Genomic DNA, 24292 nt, shown 5'->3' with positions numbered 1-24292 from the left:
CAGGCTTGGAGTTGGATGGGGTGAAGACATGGCCTGAGGAAGAGGCCTGAGTCGGGCAGAGCTGGGTTTGGAACTCTGGTGCCATGACCACTGACAGAGGCTTGTGTCTGAGTTGAAATGGTCTTTGTAAAATGAGTCTGCACAGTGATCTAACCCACCCAAAGGTGTGGTAAGGAGGAAATGAGATGAGAGAATTCATTTGAGCCAGTGCCAGGGGTATGGAACAGGGAACACAGCTGTTTTTCCTCACCATCCCAGCCATCCGTCCTGAGGGCAAGAACAACCGGCTCTTCGTCTTCTCCATCAGCCTGGCATCAGTGGCCCACTGGTCCCTGGATGTTGCAGCTGATTCCCAGGAGGAGCTGCAGGACTGGGTGAAGAAGATCCGTGAAGTGGCCCAGACTGCAGATGCCAGGGTGAGAATCTGTTAGAACCTGAAAGGTGTTGGTGGGGGATTTGGTGGGCAGGATATGGGTGTGTCAGGGAGCCATGGCCTCCAACTCCCAGCACCAGTCCTCTCAGCACAGAAGGTAGCTGACTGTGCTTGCCATACCATGGACCCTGCCTTAGGCAGGGACCCAGAAGAAACAGACACCTAAAGCAGTATGGTATGCTTAGGAAATGTGAAGTCATCCGAGTCAGCTTAGTGGGCAGTTTAATAAAAGGCAAGAAGAGCTAAGAGAAGTCCAGGGCTGGAAGCAGGATAGGTACTCAAGAGGCTTAGGTGGGATGAGGCGGTCTAGAATAGGAAGAGGGCCTGGTGGACTCCTGAGAGATTGCCCGGGAAGCACAGGCAGAGAGGCTAGAGGCTGCTAGGGAGCCGGGGGTTTCTGATAAGTTGCAGGCTGCAGAGGTGCAGCCAAGTGAGATAAGAAACAAAGTGCCCACCAGATTGAGCCGCAGCAAATGGTCTTTTGGATGACAGGACTGAGGCATGGAAGTGGCATGACTGAGTGCAGGGAGTCTACAGTGGCTGGCCATGAGGGAGAGGGTGGAAGCTGGGGGTTTGGTGGGGAGTGGGAAGAGAAGCCCCTTCCATGAAGCCTGGAAACAGAGGCCTTCTCAAGGGTAAGGGAGCTCCTGCTAGGAGGCTGTTGCCCAGTGTTTGATGGGCAGATCTGTAGCTGCTATGGAAAATAGGAACCAGAGGAGAGGACTGGGGTGGTAAGGCTTGCCAGGAGTGTACCTTGGGGAAGATGAAGTGCTGGGAGGCTGAAGGGCTGGATCCTGGGTCTAGACTGAAAAGGAAAGGAGGAGTCTGAGTAGAGGAGCTACCCAAAGAAGAAGCATGGAAACAACTGGAGTTCCAGGGGAAAGGGGACAGGAGAGCATTTGAGACTGGATCTCTGCAGCTGGTATTAGGCATGGAGAGGAGGGAGCTCTGTGGTAACTGAGGTGAGAATCTTCCTTAGATACAGAGATGGAGGTGGGGCATGAGTCCCCAGAATGATCTCAGGTAACCAACAGGAGTTTTTTGCTCTGGGATGAGACTGCGTAAGGAAGTATTAGAAAGCATCACTGAGGAGCACGGCCAGCCCTGGGGTTCCCTGCCCTTAGGACATGGCTGGTGGTGAGAATTCTACCTTCTTGAGAGTTGGAGGACTCTCCTCAGGAACAGAATAATGAGGACTGTGACCTTATATATTGTCTGGTGGGGTCTAGAAGGTATAGGGGATGGGAGAGAGGGCCCCAGAGCACCTGCAGTGTGGGTGTACCCAAGGCTGGCAGGGGCTTCCTTCTCCTGGGTAGGGCTCTAGCCTGGGGCTACAGGGCCTTGTGTGTGTCACCAGCTCACTGAGGGGAAGATGATGGAACGGAGGAAGAAGATTGCCCTTGAGCTCTCTGAGCTTGTCGTCTACTGCAGGCCTGTTCCCTTCGATGAAGAGAGTAAGGCGGGGCCCAGGTTGGCGGGGGTGGTGTGCTTGGGGCCTGGCGGTGCCTGCATTCTCCAGTGCTGGTGCAAGAGGAGTGTTTAGTGTCCTCCCCACCAGTGCCTGCAGACAGACTTTGTCTCCTTTTTGGCTCAGAGATTGGCACAGAACGTGCCTGCTACCGGGACATGTCGTCTTTCCCGGAAACCAAGGCTGAGAAATATGTGAACAAGGCCAAAGGCAAGAAGTTTCTCCAGTACAATCGGCTGCAGCTCTCCCGCATCTACCCCAAGGGCCAACGGCTGGACTCCTCCAATTATGATCCTTTGCCCATGTGGATCTGTGGCAGTCAACTTGTGGCCCTCAACTTCCAGACCCCAGGTAAGGCAGTTCCCTGGTGGGCAGGGGAGACCTAGGGTAGTTGGGCTGGGATGCACAGTAACTGGCTCTTGCAGACAAGCCCATGCAGATGAACCAGGCCCTTTTCATGGCCGGTGGACACTGTGGTTACGTGCTACAGCCAAGCACCATGCGAGATGAGGCCTTTGACCCCTTTGACAAGAGCAGCCTCCGTGGGCTGGAGCCCTGTGCCATCTGCATTGAGGTAGGTGGTGCTGGGGGGGGGGGGTTCAGGGTGGGAAAGGGAAGCCCTTGGCTAAGGAATATTTTTGTTTTGTTGTTTTCGTACCAGGCACTTAACCATTGAGCCACATCCCCTGCCCTTTTTTATGTTTCATTTAGAGACAGTCTTGCTGATTTGCGTAGGGCCTTGCTAAGTTGCTGAGGCTGGCTTTGAACTCATGATCCTCCTGCCTGCCTCAGCCTCCTGAGCAGCTGGGATTACAGGTGTGCACCGCCACTCATTTTGACACTGAGCTGGCCAAGAGTAGAGATTGTTTGGGACATCAGAGCTGGGAACTGCTGGCATGCTGGGGCAAGGGTACAGATCAGCATTTCCTGGGTCTTAGGGGCACTGGAGCTGGCCTTATGTTTGAAGACACAACTCTCCTAATGTAGAAAGTAGTCAGCTGTGGAGCTGGGGTGACTGTGTTCCCATCTTGGCACCAACGAATCAGGTTCCAGTAAGGCCAAGTTGTAGGAAGCCACTAACTGGCAAGAGGAGGCTGGTCAGAAAAGCAGAGGATGGGCCTGGGGCTAGGGCCCCATTGACCATTGAGCCACATCCCTGCCCTTTTTTATGTTTCATTTAGAGACAGGGCCTGTGATGAGCCAGGAGCCTGCAGGAGCAAGCAAGAATTAAGCTTGCTCAAGAGACCAGCAGCCTGCTGGCACCCAGGCTCCCAGAGCTCCCCAGCACATGCCTGCTGAAAAGTTGCAACAAGGGCCAACCCAGGGCTGGGGATGTAGCTCAAGAGGTAGCGCGCTCGCCTGGCATGCGTGCAGCCCGGGTTCAATCCTCAGCACCACATACAAAGATGTTGTGTCCACCGAAAAAACTAAAAAAAATAAATAAATAAATTCTCTCTCTCTCTCTCTCTTAAAAAAAAAAAAAAAAAAAAAAAAAAAAAAAAAAGGGCCAACCCAGTGCTGTGGGTTCAGGGTGGGAGAGACCTGAGCAGAGTCTTAGAGGAGTGTGGGAGCATGAGCACATGACCTGAGTTGGGCATATTGAGGATGGGTGCAGAGCCATGGGTAAACTTTTTTTTTGTCCTAAGGGGAAGTAATTTCAAAGACTCCCATATTGAAATGGATTTAACATGAAGTGGATTGCAAAACTCAAAAATTTTGTCTCAAGTTCCAATAAATTGGTATAGGCAGCAACTGCTCTGGATCCCCTTAGGACCCTGACTTAGTGGGCTGTGTCTTTGAGGCCCAGCAGAGGGCGCACTGTCCCTGTGTCACATTTGCTGCCTGAGTCTCCTGCAGTGGAGACTGCTGGAGCCGGCCAGCCCTACCCTACCTTTGCCTGCCTCACAGGTGTTGGGGGCCCGGCACTTGCCGAAGAATGGCCGGGGCATCGTGTGTCCTTTTGTGGAGATTGAGGTGGCTGGAGCTGAGTATGACAGTACCAAACAGAAGACCGAGTTTGTGGGTGAGTCTACCTTCCCCAACCCTCCTGGGCACTGATGTCCTCTCCCCACAGGTTCCGCCATCCTCTTAGTGGTGTCCTGAAACCTTTTGCCCCTAATTTCACAGTGGACAATGGACTGAACCCTGTGTGGCCAGCCAAGCCTTTCCAGTTCCAGATCAGTAACCCTGAATTTGCCTTCCTTCGCTTTGTGGTCTATGAGGAAGACATGTTTAGTGACCAGAACTTTTTGGCTCAGGCTACTTTCCCAGTCAAAGGCCTGAAAATAGGTGAGGACCCTTTCTCCATATAACGCCCTATGGCCTTGCTGCCAGGGTGGGGCCACTTGCTTGGTGCCCTCCTGTGCTGAGGGCCAGGCTTTCCTCCTGTTAGGATACAGAGCAGTGCCTTTGAAGAACAACTACAGTGAGGACCTGGAGTTGGCCTCCCTGCTCATTAAGATTGACATTTTCCCTGCCAAGGTAACTATCAGGGTGGGTAGGCTAGCTTGGGGAGAGGGTGGGGAGCCTCCTGAGGTACAGAGGACCCATTGACTTGCCTTTGTTGAGCAGGAGAATGGTGACCTCAGTCCCTTCAGTGGTACATCCCTGCGAGAGCGGTGCTCAGATGCCTCCAGCCAGCTGTTTCATGGCCGGCCCCGGGAAGGCTCCTTTGAAGCCCGCTACCAGCAGCCATTTGAGGACTTCCGCATCTCCCAGGAGCATCTCACAGACCACTTTGACAGTCGGGAGCGAAGGTGAGGGTGGTAGGGGGAAGGTGGTCAATGTGCAGCTTGGAAAGGGCTGCTGGATTCAGGAAGACCTGGGTCCTGCTTCTCCAGCATTTCTCCTGGATAGAAAAGCTTTGTGTTGCTCTGGACTGTCCCTTTGATCTACCAGGTCCTACTGCCAGTAAGGACACTCTTCCTTTCGTCCAGGGCCCCAAGGAGGACTCGGATCAATGGAGACAACCGCCTCTAGTTGCGTCCCAGCTTGGTTGAGAGCAGCAGGTGCTGCACGCCTCGTGGGATGCCTTGGACTGGGTTTTGTGGAAGCCGCCTGCCATGGCAGCCTTCCTAGTCTTGCAGCCTGGAGTCTGGATTCCAGCAGCGAATGCTAGACAAAACCAAGCCATTAATGAGATGTACTGTTTTGGGCCTCCATGCCCAATTCTGGGTGAAGGCAAAAACTGTACTGTGTCTCGCACTAAGCACACACATCTGGCCCTGACTTCTGGAGATGGGTTCTTCCATCTTGTAGGGACAGAAGCAGGGCTGAAGCCCCTTGGAGAGGCTGCCTCAGCAGCATAGGAGGCTTCAAGGAGCCGCTGACATTCCTGAGTGGAGGAGGAGGAGCCGCCTTGCTGGGCCAGGGAAACAAAGTTTACATTGTCCTGTAGCTTTAAAACCACAGCTGGGCAGAGAGAGAGGGTAGATGCCCCCGCAGTTTAGCCCTGGAGCCAGGGTGGAGGAATGCAGGGCCTGTGTGGAGAAGGGCTCTGCCCTGCAGGGAGGAGGAGGACACAGCACAAGGGCACATTGCCCATGGCCGGGAATACTACCCAGCCTGAAAGATACAGGGGATCATGATAAAAAAAGCAGTATTATTTTTCTTCTCAGTGGTAGCATAACTAAGTTATTTACTCCTTTTGCTCCTCACCCTTGAAGGGCCATCTCAGAGCAGAGCCTTTGGGATCGGCAGCCAGCTGTGTTGGGTGGGGCTCAGTGTGGGGTATTAAGGCACCATGGGGTGGAGGAGTGGGATGGGAAGAGAAGAAAGGGCCAAGCCTATCCTGGTGAGCTTTTTCTTTCTTTTTTTCTTTTTCTTTCTTTTCTTTTTCTTTTTTTTTTTTTTTTTTTTTTTTAAGCAATGAAATGAAGACTCAATATATTCTCCCTTAGGAACAGGAAGGGAATTAAGGAGCTGCTGCCTCATAGGTAGGGGGAGTCAGTCAGGTGCTGACCCAAGCTGTTGGCTCAGCACGACTTTGGTCTAGTTGGTAAAAATATGCAAGGAAGGAGATGGAAAGCTCGGGAAGGCAGCCCCTACCTCTGAGGACAGAGGCTGGGGTCTAGGCCCGTGGGCGCAATGGTGCCTCATAGCATAGCCAGCATTCAGCACACGCAAACCCACTGCCCACGTTTGGGCTCAGGGTTGGCCATTTGCTAGTTCTGCTGCCCTCTTAAGATCTGACTGCCAAATAAATCATCCTCATGTCCTTTTTCCTTTAACTCGTATGTGTTGTGGAATGGGGGCTCAGGGAAACTGGTTGCCTGGTGATTATTTGGCAATAGAAGCTGTGTGAGACATTTCTGGAAACCTCTCAGGTCCAGCCAGTCTTCCTTCTGGACGAACGGGAGGTATAAGGCCACCTTCTCCACCTCATCTTAGAGCTTCAGCATCCCATTGTGGAGAGAGGATGGTTGGTTGGTCCTTTTGCACAGAGAGGTGGTTGGTGGGAATCCCTTTTTCCTGCTTCAGATTCTTGTGGACCAAGGAGAAAGTGTTCCTTCTGGAGCAGGGAGTGAGTGGTCTGCTGGCATTGCAGATAGATAGGGTCCATCCATGTCGCCATGTGATGACAGTCTGTTGGTGCTGACCACAGTAATGCCTTCATTGACTGAACAAGTGTCCTGGAATGTGGCCTGAGGGAGGCCCATCTCTGCCTTCCCTTAGCAGCTTCCAGGACAAAAGGCCCACCTGCTGTGGGCTCTTTACCACATTGCCTTTGCCTCTACTGCTATTTGATCCTTCCTGGTGGAAAATATCCTTAGTCGAGCAAACATACAAATCAGTTTCATTTCACATTCCTGCAGCCATACCTGACCATTGCTGATTGACCCAGTGGGGACCATCTTTGTTGGACTGAATGTTTTGGCACCCTGTGGTCAGTTGCCTCACTTGCACACAGGCTGTGCACCTGGGACAGTGGGTGGCACTGCCTTCCAAACCCACTGGAAGTCTCAGCCTGGTAACATCCGAGTACCCCCCCCCCATGGAGTCTCTGAAAAACACTGGCACCTGAACACACTCTCCCTTGGGTGTTGTTTGGGAGTTCTTTAGGTGATGACATTGAGTGATCAGGGTTAAGAAGCACTGACTCTGGCAGAGGAAACCAGAAGAAACAGGGTCAGAGGGGAAGTGAATGTGACCAGGAACACAGGCAAAGAGAAGTGGCCCATCTCCCAGCTGGCTGGCAGACCAGGGACAAGTGGAAAGGGTCAAAGGAGCAGACTTTAGCTTTCAACAGCTTTTACCCAGTGGACACACGTGGAGAACATTGCCAACAAGGTCGGAGCATTCCACTTCCAGCCGCAGGGCAAAAGGCTGCTCTTCAGGAAGAAAGCAGGAGCAGTTTGTGATCTCAGTTGAGGAAACCCATTAAAAAGTATAGCGCAGGGGCTGGGGTTATGGCTCAGTGGTAGAGTGCTCGCCTCGCGCGTGCAAGGCCCTAGGTTCGACCCTCAGCACCACATAAAAATAATAAAAGTTATTTTTTTAAAAAGAAGTATAGTGCAAAAAGGGCAGGAGGTTTCCTCCTATGGAGCACACCCTGGACTTCATCTAAGGGATGGACCTGGGGCAAGAAGAATCTTTTAACTTGCCTACCATCTCACCATATTGATTCTGTTGAAGGGAAAAAGAATGGTATCAGGGTGTTCTGCCACACCAGCAAAGTGAACAAAAAGGTCATGCCTCCTTGGTCTTGAGTAGGTCAAGCCCTCAGCCTGAGTATTCTCCCCGGTTGAGCATTTTGTACGATAGGACTTAGGCTAAAATCAAGTTGCAAAATTCGACTAAATTTTTCTGGGGGGTGGCACAAGGAAAAGGAGACAGACAATAAGGCACAGTAATATTTTTGGTTGCAACCATTCTAGAATGGAGAGAAACTCTACTTGTCCACCAAAGTTTGTAAGTTTGTGATCAAGTTTGGCCCACAGGATACATAAGCCAGCTTTTTCCCCCTTGACTCCCCACAAAATACGTCAGCAGATGCAAAATATATGTACATTTTTATTTAGGAACGATCAAAAGGTTTGAAGTACCATTGAGGCCCATCTCAAACTGTACAAGTAGTTTGTCCCTGTTCCCCTCCCTTATCCAAGTCCACAGATACAAAATCTAGGAAATGTGCAATTTGCATCTTAGAAATAGCAGCATCCCCACAGGGGACCTTGTGAGGCCTGGAGACCCAGCCCAAAGAGGGCAACCCCATGCCTCCCGCCTCAGCACCACCACAGTCCACACCAAAGGTAAGCTCCATCTTTGTCAAAAGATTTATGCAGAGTAAAGAATTCCCCTTCCACTCAGACCCAAACGACAAAGCATGCCTTTTCCTCAGTTTGGTTTCATGCTTGGTCACAATAGGAGGTGGGACCCTCAAATAGTTTAGAGTTTCAGTTTGCCTCTGGACAAACAGGACAGTACTCGGATGATCACTTCTGCAGTTGTCCCCAGGAGACAGGAAGCACTCCAGAGGCAAATTGCTCACATCACTCCCCAGGCTCACTTCTCAGTAGTCTGGCCCACAGAGAACAAAGGGGTTTGCACTGAAGACCAGAACATAAGTGGGTGCTAGAGGACTAGGAGTCAGGACTTAGTGAGAAAGGAATCTGCAGGCCTTTGGCAACCCCCAAAGACTGCATCAATAAGACTGAATGAACAACGGCCAGCAGGGCAGAGGGGAAGGTTGGCATATTTTGTTTTTAACAACAATTGTGGCACAGTCTGACCCTTCTGCCAGAGCTAAGAAAGCAGCTGCTCAGGAGTTGGCAGGAACTCACTACTCCAGTGTGATCATTGCTCCCCTGGCCCTCACCCAGTTTCCCAAGGAGCAACCCAGTTGTCATGGTGGAACCCTGCTTGTGAGTGGGTGCTGGCTTGCTCTCCAGCCAACAATCTCCCTGCAAGAATGTATGGGCAAGAACCATGGGTGAATGAGAAGATATCTCTTTAAACACAAAGTACAGGGTTGATAGTACCATGTGGCCCTCTTAACCATGTTTCTGCTCTGGAGCTTGGTGCTTGGGAAGGACTGAGCACTTGCAGTCTCTATCCCAGACTTTTCACCTTTGACTCCAATCAAATTAATTCAGAATCATCTGATTTTCATGGAAGGGAACCGAAAAAAGCTCATGCAGTTGCCCATGTGTGTGCACAACTGGCACATGTATGCATGCACACACCCAAGCCAGTCTCTAGAAGGAAGAGGCACTAATGGCAGGTGAACACAGGCCCCCCCACAGGGTCCTGGCTTGCCACCTGCCCAGACGGCAGGAAGGCACCAGGCAGCAAAAAGAGCTACCCTCTCTTCTCTCCACTCTGCCCAGTTCCTGCCAAAACCTCAGGAAGGGCAAACAATAATCAGTAACTCCACAAATCCTCACAGTCCTGTAGACCCAAAGACCAAGGAAACAGGTACAGGCTCCTGTCCTCATCCATGTGGCAACCAGGGTCTGCCTGGTCTCATCCCCAGACTCCAGGGCAGTTAGTTACGAGTGGGTAGCTCCTGTTGGACCTTTAGCTAAAAAGGAACGCCTGTCATTTCTGCAGGTTAGTGAAGGACCAAGTACACTTTTAAAGAGAAGTTCAGGTTTATGGGCAGGACAGGATGGCTGACTAGTGTTGACAAGTGAGCCCAGGACATAAGACCCAAAAGCAGGCTCTCCATCCTCTCTAGGGCCACACATCTGTACAGGTTCATTTTACGCAGGTGTTGGGTCAGCTGAGAGTACTTGGGTTTGCCGCTTCACCCCAGCTCCCAGTGTGGCTTGGACTCTGGCAGGAACAGATTCTATCCAAGGCCTGCCAGTTCCATTGGGATTTGGGGCTGGGCTGGGTAACAAGCCAGGCAGCACTGTGATCACCACTTCCATCCAGTCATTTGGCCAAAACCAAAATAGTCACTTTGTTGACGACATCCCCACAGTCTCATCAGCCCCAGGTTGCATGGCTGCACATTTAAATGGGCCAGAGCAAACAGCACAGTGGGCATGTTGGGTTGAAGCCTAGGTCCCCTGCAGAGGGGACTTGTGCTCAGAGAAAGTCTGAAGCTCCACAGGCACTGAGTTCGTCAGAGACCAGGTGTTCCTGGGAACCGTGTCCACTGTCAGGGAAGACAGAAAGAAGCCAAGGCGGGAGAAGTTGAAGAGGAGCTCCAGGCCCCACTAGCTGGCTTTGGTCAGGACAAGTTGGCAGTAAGACCTGCACACATCCAGAGGGCTTTTTTCCTCCAGCACACAACTGTGCTTTGCAAATGAGTGTGATGCATGAAAATTAAAACTTAATACAGAAGCACATCTCCTACAAAGGTCAGACCAATGAACTTCCCCCAGGTAAACTGAACTTGGGTGTGGGGGAAAAGCTCCAAGACTTGTTTTTAGATTAGACTTGTTTTTAGATTTTCTTCCTGGCTGGTTCTCTCCTGCCAAGTGCCTTTAAACATAGGCTGTGATGTCTGGACTGCAAAGCGACTAATCCAAGAATCCTGGTCCACATGCAGGTGAGGAAGATGACAAGCAAAAGGGCCCAAGACTGGAACAGTATAAGCAGGCAAATCCCGAGGAAGGATGTGCAAAAAGACCAAGTCCAACCAGAGAGGCTACCCCCAACCCTCCATGGAAGGCAGCTGGGGGACAGATGTGACAGAACCAGAAAGGAGAGGAAGGGAAGACAGGATAAAAACCCACGAGAACCACATGGCAGCCTGTAGAACTCACTAGAGCTTCCTGATGGGATGGCCTCCTAAGGCCACTTAGGACGAGCCCGTGAGTGCAAGTGGAAGCCCTTAAGGTGCCACCGACACTCTGCCTTTTCTGCTTCCAGAGAGCAGAGTGCAGAGTCTTGGACCCAAGTGCTTTGGTCCACCTGACCAGCCACTTGTCACTCGGCCAAAAAAAAGGAGCTCTCAGTCACTCTGAGCCATACAACTAGGGCCTTCTTTTTCAGGAACCCAAGAGACCTGAAAATACTTCCCCTCCCCAAATCAAAAAGCTCTTCTATGGTCAAAAATTAAAACAGGTAATCAAAATATGTAAAGTATATTATCAAATTCAAATTTCCTTTATCAGAACTGTGATCTGGCTTCACCTAGAACTTAATTTACAACCTCAAGTGAAAAACACAATAAACCAAACAGGCATAAGACACCAGCAATGAGAAACACTGGAAGACAATCCACTGCCTCGGACAAGCCCAGGTGCACAGAGGAGGGGGGATCCATCCTCTGGTAACATAAGCTTTTCTTCAGGAAAGAACAGCCACCCACTCACCTTGCTTAACTCGACAGCCACAGCCAGTCTTCTATTGAAAGGGACCACAGAGAATTTAACCCTTCAGCAGTGTGCAGTACCAGTGATCTGTCTTGGGACAAGCTGCCGGCCTGGTGACCACACCCACCCCCTCACCACCATTGTCAATGTGATTATGGACTCTGGGCACATGTGGATGGGTCTTCTGTGCTTGGCACCCGAAGCCCTGGGTTCCATAATGATATCCCTTTAAAGCACTTGCTTCATGACCACTTCTCAGTGTCATAATGTTTCAAGCAGAAGGTCCAAATCCCACTTTCTCACTCCCATCCAGGAGCTCAGGAAGAAGCAGGGTCTGTCCAGTCTGCGGGGCTCCTATCTGGTCAGTCTTACTGTTTGTCATGTGGCCCTGGCTGATGGGAAGGGCCAACATCTGTGAGAAAAACATGCCAGGGCTAGCCTCACCATAACTACTCCACCCAAAAGGTGAGCTGGTGCCTGGGGCTGGGGTGCTGGGTCCTGCACAAACTTGAACACCATGGACAAGTTTTTTCTGTTTTGCTGTTTGGGTTGTAAATTGAATGTCAACGCAGATAACCACAAGAACCCTCTCTGCAGACACTAACGTTCAGCTGGTGCACACAGACTCGAGGTGAGGCTGGCAGGCATGGGCTGAGGCACAGAGTGGTTTCTCAGACACTTGGAGATGGCTTCATGCTGGGTTGCCCCTGCCACCAGTGTACAGCAGTCCCTGCCCGCACACAGGCTGCTCCCCAACATCCACGTGCTGTGAAGCTCAAGTGTACACATCAGATGTTCACTTTACAAGTAAGGTAGCAAATGAATATCTGTACTGTATATGTGGATATATAAATTAATCTGAATGTACATAAAAACTAAAGGAAAGATTCCAAGTGTCTGTTCTCTGAAGGAAGGCGATCACTTGCCATTCTTGGCAATTCCTCAAAGGCTTTTGAGACTCATAGCTTCACTCCCCAAATGGAAAGGATACAAAAATAGGCTGCAAAACTTGCAGAAGTATTCACAAGTCCCCAGTTTGAGACAAATAAGAGGTGGTCCCTATTGGGCTAGGGAGGGCTAAAGAAAACACTAATTTAGAACAACAATGGTTCGAGGGCTTTGAGTTTCCCAAGAAAGCCCTCTCCTAGAAGGCAGAGGCTGCTGGCACCAAGCTCATCCCCACAGCTCAGCCAGCAAGACGGTGTGACTGCTCCACTTTCCTGGGTACATAGAGTGTAACCAGCGCTTAATGCCCGAGCCCTTCCCTGCCCAGGTCTCCTGTGCCCCAGGCAGCCCAGGCCCAGCAGGAGGGGCCTCCACGTGTGCCTGGCACTGCAGGAACCAATGTCTTTGATTCACTTCTAAGAGGTTGGTGAGGCCACAGGTGACACATCCTCAGCCCACCCCCTTTGCTAGAGTGGCCGGTCTTGAGGAAATCGGGGCTTTTCTAGTTAGTACAACTCTAAGTTTCCCATTGTTTCAAAGGCTTCTTTTCCTGTGATTTTCTCAATTCAAAGGAGGACGTGAGGGTTAGACTATATAAGCATTCTTACTTCCAAGTTTAGGGACATAAATGCAGAACTTCAGAGACTCCCTCACAAGGACCTGTCCAGTGATGTCCAGCACCTCTGGGTATCTGCCCAGCATGCTGTCCAGGCCCTTGGTGTGTGGTTGCAGCGTACCAGATGTTCTGCCAGGAACTCCCACCCATAGGTCTTGGTGCTCAAGTCCACTCCAGCTCTGATAATTCCCCACGGTCCACGAATCCATTCAGCCCTCCCTCTTACTCTCCTGGGAGCTTCTGTAGTAAGTGGGGGGACAGGGCTCTCAACACTGCAGTAGCCAGGACTGCAGGCTGTAGCTATTTTCTTCACCCACCTTCTCCCCGTTTCCTTTCTTCATTTTCCTCTCACTATAAAGGTGTCTACATTTCTACATTAAAGAAAGAAAGAAAGAAAACACGGTGGGGGTGGGGGGCACATAGGTCAGTATATTAGGCTTAACAACAAATATTTCTTTAGTTGATCTGATAACTGAAAAGTTATGGTCCATGATTCAAACTCCCACCAAAAAAAAAAAAAAAAAAAGCAGAATTAAGGTAACAGCTGAAGAGGCTGAAGAGGAGAGTGGCCAGGATCCAGCACTACTCGCACAGCCAGGCCATTTTCTGACCTAAGGGCAACAACAGGCTCTGCACCAACCAGCCCACAAAGCAAGCCTGGCTCCAAAAGTGGCTGGTCACCACTTAACGTGACCAAGAGCTCTTCAATGGTATCCTCCTGTGAGGAAAGCAGAGAGGCCTGGGGGCCCGGGTACAGTTCTGAGCATCTTTAACCCCTGCCTGTCCGTGGAAGGTGAGGGCATCAGTGGCTCCAGTGCTCCCCAGAGAACAGACAAACGGCACATTCAGAGATGATGTGAACAACGTCCCACTTTGCTAACCAAAGTGTCTATATAATGAAAGTGTTTGTAATCTGGTATTTTATTAAATGTAGAGAGGCAATGTTTGTTAAAACTTGATTCTGTCTATGAATATGAAGTCTGAACTGCTTTACCCCTGGGAGGCCAAGGGAAGGTCCTACACTGTGGGAGGAAGGACTGGCAGAACCCCTTCTTGCCACTTGCTTGGTGGCAGCAGGCTCTGGGCTATCTGCAAGGCCTCTGGAGGCCTTCTTGGGTACCCAGTGGCTGGCCATGGAAACGACATGTGGCAGCAGAGAGGCAGGTTCAGCTGTTCCATGTGGCAGGCAGCATCCCAGATGGGCCGGTCCTTCAGAGTAATCGGATCAATTTCAGTCTGTTTCTGAGGAGAAAACACAGGCCTGTCACTCCACAGCTGCTGCAATCTGTACAGCCCCCAGGGCAGCCTGGTCCTCACTATGCCAGAGTGGCATCACTGGATTTGGGGACTTCTTAACTCCATGAGCAATGCCTTCCTGCCAGCCACTCCCCCATCTCCAGCCTGAGGAAAGGTGAAAAAGAGCAAGTGGGTTAAGGATGATGGCTGATGTGCCAAGACCTCTAGTCTCTTTGCAGAACAGCTGCCAAACCCCTGGCCTCAAAGCTGGAGCATCAGCATGGCCTCTCCACACCCACAAACCCTACCTTGCCTCACCCCAGTGCCACAGGCAGCCACCACCTCCTGCAAGCCCTGTCTTCTACACCTCATGCTGCCTTCTCCCTCACCACCCCCTGGAACATGCTGCCCTCATATCACAACAGCAGGGTTCAGCATCCATAAATTTTTTTGAGGGGGAGGGAGAACTGGGAACTCCCAGGGGAGCTTTACCACAGAGCCACATTCCCCAGCCCTTTTTATTTTTTGAAACAGGGTCTTGCTAAGTTTATGTTGCTGAGGTTGGCTTTGAACATGCAATCCTCTGTCTCCCTCTCCTGAATTGCTGGGATTACAGGTGTGCATCACCACCCAGCTGCCATGATTTCTTTATATACTCTTTCTTCCCCTTTCTCACTCCTAGGATTCCTATAATAAATATATCAGTATGTTTAATGATGTCTCAAAGGTCCCTTAGGCTCTGTTCATTTCCCTTCATTCTTTTCTCTTTTCTTATCCTTTGGATAACTTCAATCATCTAAACTTTAGATTCACTGCTCAAATCTGCTGTTGAACCCTTCTAATAAACTTTCCATTTCAGTGATTGTACTTTTCAGCTCTAGAGTTTGGTTCCCCCTTTTATAATTTCTTTTTATTGATAGGCTTGTTATTCATGTAGAGTTTTCCTGATTGACTTCAGTTCTTTGTTCATGATTTCCTTCAGTTCACTAATCTTCTGTAAAATAGCTGATTTAACATCTTTGACTAATAATTCCAGTGTCTAGACTTACTCAAGGTTGGTGTCTGAATGCTGTGAATGGGACATGCTTTCTGATTTCTTTGTATGTTTTGCAGTTTTTTGTTGAAAACTAGAATTTCTGAAGACTGTGTGGTAACTCAAAATCTAATTCTCTCCATCTCCAGCATTGTTAATTTTTTCTTTTTGAGGATTAAAGCCTTCTGTGAACTTTTCCAAACTATTTTTGCAAAATGGTATTCCTTGTGGTATGGGGTCACTGAAGTTTCTGTTCTGTGGTCTCTGTGGCCACCTAAGATTTCCTTAAATGTCTGACTCACCAAAAGGGGGAATTTTTTAAAAGAGTACTGTCTCTTTAAATCCCTTGTGGCTAGGAAGCTGCTTCAGCCCACAGGGATTGGAAAAATGACCAGTCTCTATGCTGACCCCTCAGTAATCAAATGCAGTGATCAGCAATCAAAACTCAAAACTGACTTTTGGAAGACAAAGTCCTTAATGCCCACCCCAGCAATGACAAGCCACAGCAGAAAGCTGGGCCATAGTTACCACAGATGCTGATGGAGGGAGGGGCATTGCTGTGTGAGGTACAGTATCTGAACACTCACACACCTCTAAGCCCTACCCCGGAGCGGGGGGGAGCGCCTGGATAAGGTACAGATTCTCCAGGACCTACCTCCACATTGCCCAACTCTAAAGGCATTGTCTGGGTATCTTCTGCACCCTCACCACAGCCAACCCAGCTGGCAGGGCCACCATCTTTAAGTCCCCAATCCCTTCATCTTCTGCAACACTTCCCTCTTGGCTCTCCCTGAAGCTTCTGGCTGCTCAGTGATGGGGCCTTAAATGAGGAATCAAATACCAAAGGGAGAGGCAGAGAGTTCAGGGACCTAGAACCTAGAAAGTTAACAACTGATAATGTAACTTGTCTGTGGCTTCACAACTATGTCTTAAAATACTTTTCTGAATTTTGCTTTTGAATACTAAAATACCATAATTCAAAGAAACTGAGGAACACAATTCAAACTTTGAATTCCATATATGTCCAAGAGAGAAGGTGATTTCCATTATAATAAACACTTCTACTTCAGGAAAAACAGAAACACAAACCCTGCCACCATTAGATAAAAGCACTTCATGTATTTTTGTTTGGTACCAGGGACTGAACCCAGGGGTGCTTACTACTGAGCCACATATCTAGCCCTTTTATAATATTTTATTTAGAGACAGGGTCTCCCTGAATTGCTTAAGGCCTCCTTAAGTTGCTGAGGCTGGCTTTGAACTTGTGATCCTCCTGCTTCAGCCTCCTGAGCCACTGGGATTACAGGTGTGCACCACAGCACCTGGTATCACTTCATGTATCTAAAGACAAAGGCTCTTTCCCCTTGTTTAACAGTTTGAGTTGATTTTCCTCTGATGTCCTATGGCTCTCTTCTACCCAGTGATTGGGGATCTGCCTTAGATGATGTTTTGATCTATTCTTCTATTGCTAAGAAATGGCCAAAAAAAAAAGGGTTGGGTCCTTTTAGATTTACCATGTTCTTTTCCCTATACAGGCTTAAAACAAATGAACCAAAACAAAAGCCCAACTCTCACCCATTTATCCATATTAGGGCCCCACGGCTTCTGCTGCCTGTTGTCCCCTCAAGTAGACAGGAAGTTAGTTCTGTTGCCAGGCAGCCTTAGAGATAGCAGATGCCCCCTGTGCAATAAATTCAATGTCCACCTGTGAGTGCATCCTCCCCTCACCCACAAAGGAAGGCCATGGCTCCTGGAGACTCCTTACCTAGCTGAAGTCCAGCCTGGGGACTTGATGTACCAAAGGGCTCTGAGCTGGCCTCAGGTGCACTGGGCTCCCATGACTCACTGTTCTCAGACACCTCTGAATAGGAGTCACCCAGCCCTTTGTGAGTTGGCGCAGGCTCACCAGTACCAGGGCCCTGGTCTTCACCACCTGTGTCTGCCACGGCCCGGGTCTCCTCACCCATTTTCTCAGCAAACCACTGCTTGACCTGCTGGGAGCTCATCTGGGTCTTGTCACAGAGGTTCTGCAGGTCTTCCTCATACAACATCTTGTGTGTCATGTAATAGTCTTGCAGCAGCTCCCGGTTTCCAGGGGTGATGACCAGCAGCCCCGGTGGGAAGTTGCCCCGCTTATAGTCTTCGTACCACTTGAGCTGGCCGTTCTTCAGAGCATACCTACTGTCTCCAAACCAGCGCACCACCTCTGGCCGCGGCAGCCCCGTCTGGGCCATGATGGAGTCATAGTCCTGGTTGCTTGGCCACTGGGTCTGGACAAAGAGCTGCCGCAGCAAGTGTCGCTGCTGAGCCGTCTTTTTGTAGCTCACTTTGCCAGGGGGTTGCTCTGCCAGCTTGTTCAAACTATCCTCCTCCAGCTCACAGGCAAGGAGCCCTGGAAGCTCACTCTTGCCACTGGCTTCAGTGACCCTCAGGTTCTTGAGATTGATTTTGATGGGGCTGACTTTGCGCTCTGCTGATATCTGGCTGATGGGCATTTCTGGGGAACCATTTTCACCAGCAACCCTCAGTTCACTGGCCAACTCCGCTTCTCCCGCCTCGTCCTCAGCAGCCTCCCCTTCCTCCTGACAGGCTGTCCCATCGGCTTTCTTGGTCTCCTCAGCATTCACTTTTTTCCGTTTCTCTGAAAACCAGCTATCGATCTCTCTCCGGGTCATCTTGGTTTCACTTCTCAGGCGGTCCAGTTCCTCGTCTAGAGGGAGTGGGTTTTGTGCAAAGCTGCTCTCCAGGGCTCGGAGCTGCTCTGGGGCTCTCTCCTTGTATTTGGTGGGCGTGAAATCAGGAGTCTGGTGCCAGGATTGCCGTTTGGCAGCAGGGTGGCTTGCTAATGAGGTCGCTGTCTGGATGCAGGTTACCTCGGGAGCCTTGGAGGATGGGGAGAAGGGCACCTCGGGCACAGAGTCAATGAGAATGGAGCCGTGATCCCCAGGCATCATGGCTCTGGAGCCCTTCAGGTTCCGGCAATGGTACCTCCGATCACTGAACCACTTCCGCACCTCTCTAGTGCTGAGGCCGGTGACTTTGGTCAAATGTTCGACTTCACTCTGCCCTGGGAACTGGTTCCGGCAGAAGCTCCCTTTCAGAGCGGACAGTTGTTCATGAGACTTCTTATTTTTGTAGATGCTAGCATCAAGGAAGGCTTGGGAAGTTATGCTGGGGCAGGCTGTGAGGAGAGACTGGGCTGCGTTGACCACTTTCACGGCCGATGTTGTATTTGAACACACGGTGTTAATAGGTGCCACTGTTGGCTGCTTGGGAACAGATGTGACTGCCAGGGGGAGAGACGAGGTTGGTGCTTGCAACCCATTGGCCATCAGTGGCTGGCTGACCAGGAGTCCTCCTGCTGTGCCCTCTGGCTGTCCGACAACGTGGCCTGGGAGAGCGGCCTGGATGAGATGCTGGACATTGCCTGCACTGGCAACCAGGGGGGTGTTCAGAACTGTGATCGTGGGCTGAGGCACAGACTGGATGACTGTATTGAACATCTTTTTACGGGCATCCTCAATCTCCTCAGGGGACCAGCTGATACCTTGCTTCAACCTCTGGGCTGTGAACCAGATCTTGAGCTGTTCTTCTGGATACTTGGTCACCACAGTCAGGTAGCAGAGCTCGGCTTTGGTTGGGTAGGGGAACTTGTGAAAGGAGTTTTTCAGGAAGCTGTTGGAGTCCATAGCCGCGTTGTATGTTGGGATGCTGCTCAGGGGGATCATCACTTTGGGAAGGGCCTTGGATGTAGGCAGGGGCTGGTGGGCATGGTGCTGGGTGTGCACCGGGGCCTGCTGCTGGAGGGACAGGAACTGTGCTATACCAGCTGGCAGAACTGGCACCGTTCCTATCAGGGGCCCATTGGTGGTATGGGGGGGCTTTGCAGAGCTGGCAGGTGCCTGGCTGACTGGAGCTGCCCCGTTAACAAAGGTGTGGTCCCCCTCTTTCACCTCTGCTTCCCCAGCTGATGGCTTTGGCAAGGCCTCACCCACAGGCTGGCTGGGGACATTCTCTTTGAGAGTATGGATTTTTTTAGCTTCAGCTTTGCCTTTCATTATCTTCATGATTGGAGTCTTAGTGATGATGATTTCAGCCTGTCCATCAGTCCCCTCAGCGCCGGGCTCCCCTGCTGGGTCAGGAGTGCTGGTGCTCTCAGGGATACTCTGCTCCACGACTACATGATTGTCTGGCTTGGCCACATTCCACACAAAGTTGGCTTCCCCTGAATGACACTTGGCATTGTGCAGGGAAAGCCCCTCGGGGGTTTTTGCCAGGAAACTGCACCCAGGGCAGATAAAAGTTGGATCTTTATTAAAGTCTGTGTGCTCTGAGTTCATATGTCCCACAAATTGGGTCATATCCTGGGATCTGAAATCACAGTCTTTACAGGAATATAAATAGCCATCCAAAGTGTTCCGATGCCCATTGGCGAGTGAGGAGCCATCAGTACTGCTGGAGTTCTGAGCTGCCTCACTGCTGGTAGCAGGTGCTTCTGGGGGAAGATCCTGCTGGGGTACTTCAGGCAAGGCCTCTGCTGGCTGGGCCTCCACAATGGCATCCTGCAGCACCACGGTCTTTACTGGGATCATGCATGGGGTGGTGGATTTCCTCTTGCTGGCCATGGCTACTCTGGGTGATCAGGAGCCCAAGGATCTGACAGAAAAGTTCCAACTACTCCATGAGGGCCCAAGAAACAGCTTCCAAGGGCAGCTTTTTCAGTTACTTGCAGAAAGTAGGTTTCCCCTATTAAACCTGAGGAGGAAGAGAAAAAACATAATTAAGATACCTTAAACTACTTCTCAGATCCCCAGACACAGTTCGCTGCTTGTCCTCCAGCATCTAGGTCTTTTCACAAGACGTTCAGTTCCCCAGCAGCTCAGATGTAAAGACTGAGTCAGGAGCCCTCAGTTGCTAACAGTACATTCCCCTGAAAAATGACCTGGGAGTGTTCCAATACTCCTTTATAGACCACAGCCATGCTTCTTAGTTCTTTTTCCCCCCATATCCTTGCATTAAGTAACAGAGTTTTAAAAACAAAAACAAAATGCCCTCTTTGGGACCTCCAAATTAATTCTGACCATGTCAGAGTGAGAACAAAAGATCCACTGTAACTCTTGTCTAAATGTTTGGGCCAACAAGGGTTTCTCTTTTCACAGCCTTCCCACACAGGAGAACACGCCTAGCCTCCCCCAGGCCAGGCACAGAGACCAGCGAGCTGCAGTGTGTGAATGCAGGGGGTGGCTGGGCGGGAAGACAGGCCTGCCGCAAGAATGGGGCCTCTCTGTGGCCATCCCTGCTTGCTGTCTGCCACCCAGAGTCAGGCTGCAGGAAAGGAATCACCTCCCAGTTACTGACTGGGCCACCCAGATGAGGCCAAAGGTCAGGATATCCAAAGATCCAGTTTAAGGCCCAGTAGCTCACAACGGGTTCTCACAGGGCTGTGCCTTCTCTAATGACTTGACTTTACTTTTTTATTTTTCATTTTATTTTCTTGCAGTATCTTTACTGCTCCTTAAAAATACCTTTGGTCTGTTTTTGAAATTTATTTCAAAGCTGATGGATGGATTTACTTATATACAAAATTACTGTAATAATAATCATTTCATGAGATGTCATGAGAAAAGTGCTTCTGTGATCCCTATTAACATATCACCATAATCATCATTGCCTTCTTTTTTAGCAAATTATAATGCTGTAATGATTAAGATAATATTTTAATATTATAATATTAAAATCAAATTATCATCAATACTCAATATAAAATGTAGAGAAAATCTAAATATCTCCATTCAAATTCTTAGCAAGCAAACATAGAAACTATTTTTATATTGTTTCTAAATGTAACCCTGATGACTGTAATGGTAAAAATAATTACTATTAAAAAAAAGTTGTGGTGAGAAAGAAAGAAACATTTACCCAGATTTCACTACTTGTCACTACGCATGCTTTTCACTTAATTTTAATGTTAAATATAAAATATCAACATTAAACAAAGACTAGAAAACTACCTATAATTATATATACCCTTTTCATCAGCCCAAATATTTTTTTAAATATTTTTAGTTGTAGGTGGACACAATACCTTTATTTTATTTATTTATTTATTTATTTTTATGTGGTGCTGAGGATCGAACCCAGTACCTTACACGGGCCAGGCAAGCACTCTGCCACTGAGCCCTAGCCCCAACACAAATATTTTATACAGATATTTAATCAGAAGGAGCACACACTTGAGTTTTTCTCACGAACATGATAATTATAAACATTTTCATTACATATTCTTCATAATTATGATAACTGGCAACTACCTAAGAATACACCACAATGGCTTTAACTGACCCCCTGGCAAAACCCCCACTGCCCCAATGTCAGGGGTCTGTGAAATGAACAACTCTGGACATACAGGGTATTTTTCTTCTATCAAGTTATTTCCTTAGGTTAAATGTGCAGAAATGGTTTATAAGCTCAAAGTATATCATTTCTAAGTTCCTTTGTATATAGGCAAACATTTTAAATTAAGTGCTTTGCAATTCCAAGTCAGAGAAATGAAGAATAATACAGTTAAGTTCCTAGTGAGCAAATCACATTTTAGACAAATCATGGAAGACCATCCAATAGGATATCTGAAAGCGTGACAAAAGATAAAAGACAAATTGGATTTTACTAAAATTAAAAACTTGTGCTTCGGAGCTGCAATTGTGACTCAGTGGTAGAGCACTTGCCTAACATCTATGAGGCCTCAGGATTGATTCTCAGCATCACATAAAATAAATAAAATAAAGGTATTGTATCCATCTATAACCAAAAAATTAAAAAAAAAACTTGTGCTTCAAAGGTCATAATAATCAAGACAGTGAAAAAGCTTTGAAAATCATATCTGATAAGATGTACCTAGAATATATAAAGAATTCTTACAACTCAACCAAAAGGTAATAACCCAATCTAAAAATGAGTAAAGGATTTGCAGACATTTCTCCAAAGAAGATCTATAAATAGTCAATGAGCACATTACAAAATGCTCAACATCACTAGTAGTCAGCAAGATGCAAACTGAACCCACAAGGAGAAACCTCCTGGCGCCCACCAGGAGGCTGCAGCCTGATGACAGTGGATGGAGGTCGAGGGGAAACTGAACCCTCAGGCACCGCAGGGAGGGATGGGAAATGGGCAGCCATGCTGGGCAAACAGTGCAGCAATTTCTCAAAAACTTAATACTGCATTGCCTAAGACTTAGCAATTGTACTCCTAAGTATATAAAAAGGAGAAGTGAAAACTTGCCCACACAAAAACTTGATCAAAGTAGCATTATTCACAATAATAGTAAAAATGGAAACAACCCAAAGCCTATCAATTGAGGAATGGATAAATAAAATGTAATATATATCCACACAGTGGAATTTTATTCAGTCCCAAAAAGGAAAGAAGTTTTGATACACGCTGCAAAAATGGATAAACCTGAATACATTGTGCTATTGAAAGAAGGCAGACACAAATGACACACACTGTATGATCCCACCTCCATTAAATGTCCGAAGTGGCAAATCCAAGGAGGCAGGAGGTAGAGTGGGGGCTGCTGAGAGCTCAAGAGAGAGGGGAAGGGGTGGTGACTTCTAAAGGGTATGAGGTCTTTTCTTATGGTTATAAAAATGTTCTAAAATTAGATGGTGGAGATGGTCACTGAACTCTGACTATATATATATTTTTAACATTTATTTTTTAGTTGTAGTTGGGCACACTACCTTTATTTTATTTATTTATTTTTATGTGGTGCTGAGGATCAAACCCAGGGCCTCGTGTTAGGCAAGCGCACTACCGCTGAGCCCCAGCCCCAGCCCTCTGTGACTCTATTACAAACCACTAAAGGAACACTGAACACAGAAAGGCAGAGAGCAGAAAGTACAGCAGTCAGGCCTGTAGAAGAGGGTCATCATTGCATTTCTGAGTTTCCAATGCAGGTGACATTATGTGTGAGCCTTTCTGACTGACCTTGGTGATACTGACTTCCACCCTGGGTACAGGTGGATGGCAATGGCTGTGAACATCAGGGCTGGCAGGAGAGAGGGAAGAGAGATGCCAACTTGCTAGGTGGAAGACGAACCACCACAGGGGAAGAGAGCACGGGCTCCCAAGAAGCCAGGAGGCCAGCAGGACTTAGGAGCAGGCAGGTGCAGGGCCTTGCCTCTGTGCTACCAGCACCATGGCCCAGGGCCGGAACTGCTGTCTGCAATGGGAGTGGGTTGCCCTGGGGAAGGTGTAAGTAAATTATATGACCCATGTTTTACTTACTAAGGCTGAAAAGTGGATGACAAGAAGATGATTTTGATTTTGGAAATGGTCCCAATGAGATTCAAAATTAAGTCTCTGATTAGGCCCAAATGATCATTCAAATAATAGACCAATGAGGGTGACACTGCTGGTCACTCTCCCAGGGGTCAGTCATTGATTACAGGCAATGGCAAAGGACTAATAGTAGAGGCAGTGATAGCAACAATCGACACATACCAAAAGTCTTAGATTGTAGAATGTGCTTTTGTACACATCCTTTCAATTTACTCTCACAACAAACCCAAGAATCCCATTTTATGGTCAAAAAAGACAAGGCTCATAGAAGTGCATTAAGTGCCAGAAGGTCACACAGCTAGAAGGCAGCAGAGACCAGATAAGAACCTAGGCAGTCGGGCTCCAGAGCTGGCAACCTCAACCATTTACACACTGAGCCCTCTGAGTAACCTCTGATTGTTTGTAAAGGGGTTTCATGGCCTCCTGGTGTGATGTTTATTTCTCCAGTATTTATTAGGAAAATTTCAAGTGTACAACAAATTTGAAATAATTTTACAGTGAACACCCATATAACTACCATCTGGATGTTTACCAGTGGCTATTTTGAGCAACATTACCTAACTGGGGTAATTTTAGGCTTATTTGTCACACATTTTTAAAGGGGTATCTATTAAAAGTAGTGTTTAAAGTGCAAAGATCCAATTATCTAGAAAACCATTCATCCAGAAGATACTCATGGAGCACTCTGATAAACGAGGCAGACATGTGTGGAACTCTGCTGTTTCCTAGGACAGGTCCAAGTAAGGTGAGCTGACATGAATGTAAAGATTTTGTACCACCAAGAGAGATTCAGGGGAAAGACCATATTATTTTTGCTTTTGTTATCTGTGCTATGGTATCATATCCAAGAAAACACTTGGCCATAAATACCATAAAGCTTTTTTCCTTGGAATTTTGTAGTTTCAGGTATCACATTTAAGGCTTTAATACACTTGAGTTAATTTTTGTA

At 48.5% G+C, this 24292-nt stretch overlaps 2 protein-coding genes across 11 annotated transcripts in view; one reads left to right on the top strand and one right to left on the bottom strand.

The window, feature by feature from the left end:
* Positions 1-6117, top strand: part of PLCG1 (phospholipase C gamma 1) — a 33824-nt gene extending 27707 nt beyond the window's left edge. For 3 of the 4 annotated variants that reach the window (XM_081289968.1, XM_081289967.1, XM_081289970.1), the window contains 9 exons: positions 259-416; positions 1791-1887; positions 2028-2252; positions 2327-2475; positions 3810-3924; positions 4029-4190; positions 4294-4382; positions 4473-4657; positions 4838-6117. In XM_081289968.1, coding sequence (XP_081146094.1) covers positions 259-416; positions 1791-1887; positions 2028-2252; positions 2327-2475; positions 3810-3924; positions 4029-4190; positions 4294-4382; positions 4473-4657; positions 4838-4880 — 1223 coding nt within the window. In that variant the 3' untranslated portion in view covers positions 4881-6117. Of the gene's footprint in view, positions 1-258; positions 417-1790; positions 1888-2027; positions 2253-2326; positions 2476-3809; positions 3925-4028; positions 4191-4293; positions 4383-4472; positions 4658-4799 lie in introns of all 4 variants that reach the window. The other variant, XM_081289969.1, reaches the window with a different exon arrangement.
* A 7713-nt stretch (positions 6118-13830) lies between these two features.
* The window catches only part of ZHX3 (zinc fingers and homeoboxes 3), a gene marked incomplete at its 3' end in the record, with an annotated part of 121395 nt that continues 110933 nt past the window's right edge, over positions 13831-24292 (bottom strand). For 5 of the 7 annotated variants that reach the window (XR_014021450.1, XR_014021451.1, XR_014021452.1 and 2 more), the window contains exons 3-5: positions 16766-19755; positions 15656-15820; positions 13837-13973 (exon numbers count right to left, since the gene is read on the bottom strand). Coding sequence is in view for 2 of the 7 variants with exons in the window: in XM_081289974.1 (XP_081146100.1) it covers positions 13996-14132; positions 16766-19625 (2997 nt within the window). Of the gene's footprint in view, positions 13974-13995; positions 14133-15655; positions 15821-16765; positions 19756-24292 lie in introns of those variants that run through there. The other 2 variants (XM_081289973.1, XM_081289974.1) reach the window with 2 other exon arrangements.

The sequence above is a fragment of the Spermophilus citellus genome (assembly GCF_964194105.1).
Source record: "Spermophilus citellus genome assembly, chromosome: 4".
Taxonomy (NCBI): Eukaryota; Metazoa; Chordata; class Mammalia; order Rodentia; family Sciuridae; genus Spermophilus; species Spermophilus citellus.
The sequence above is the reverse complement of the archived record's forward strand: the minus strand, read 5'-3'. Positions and strand labels throughout refer to the sequence as shown.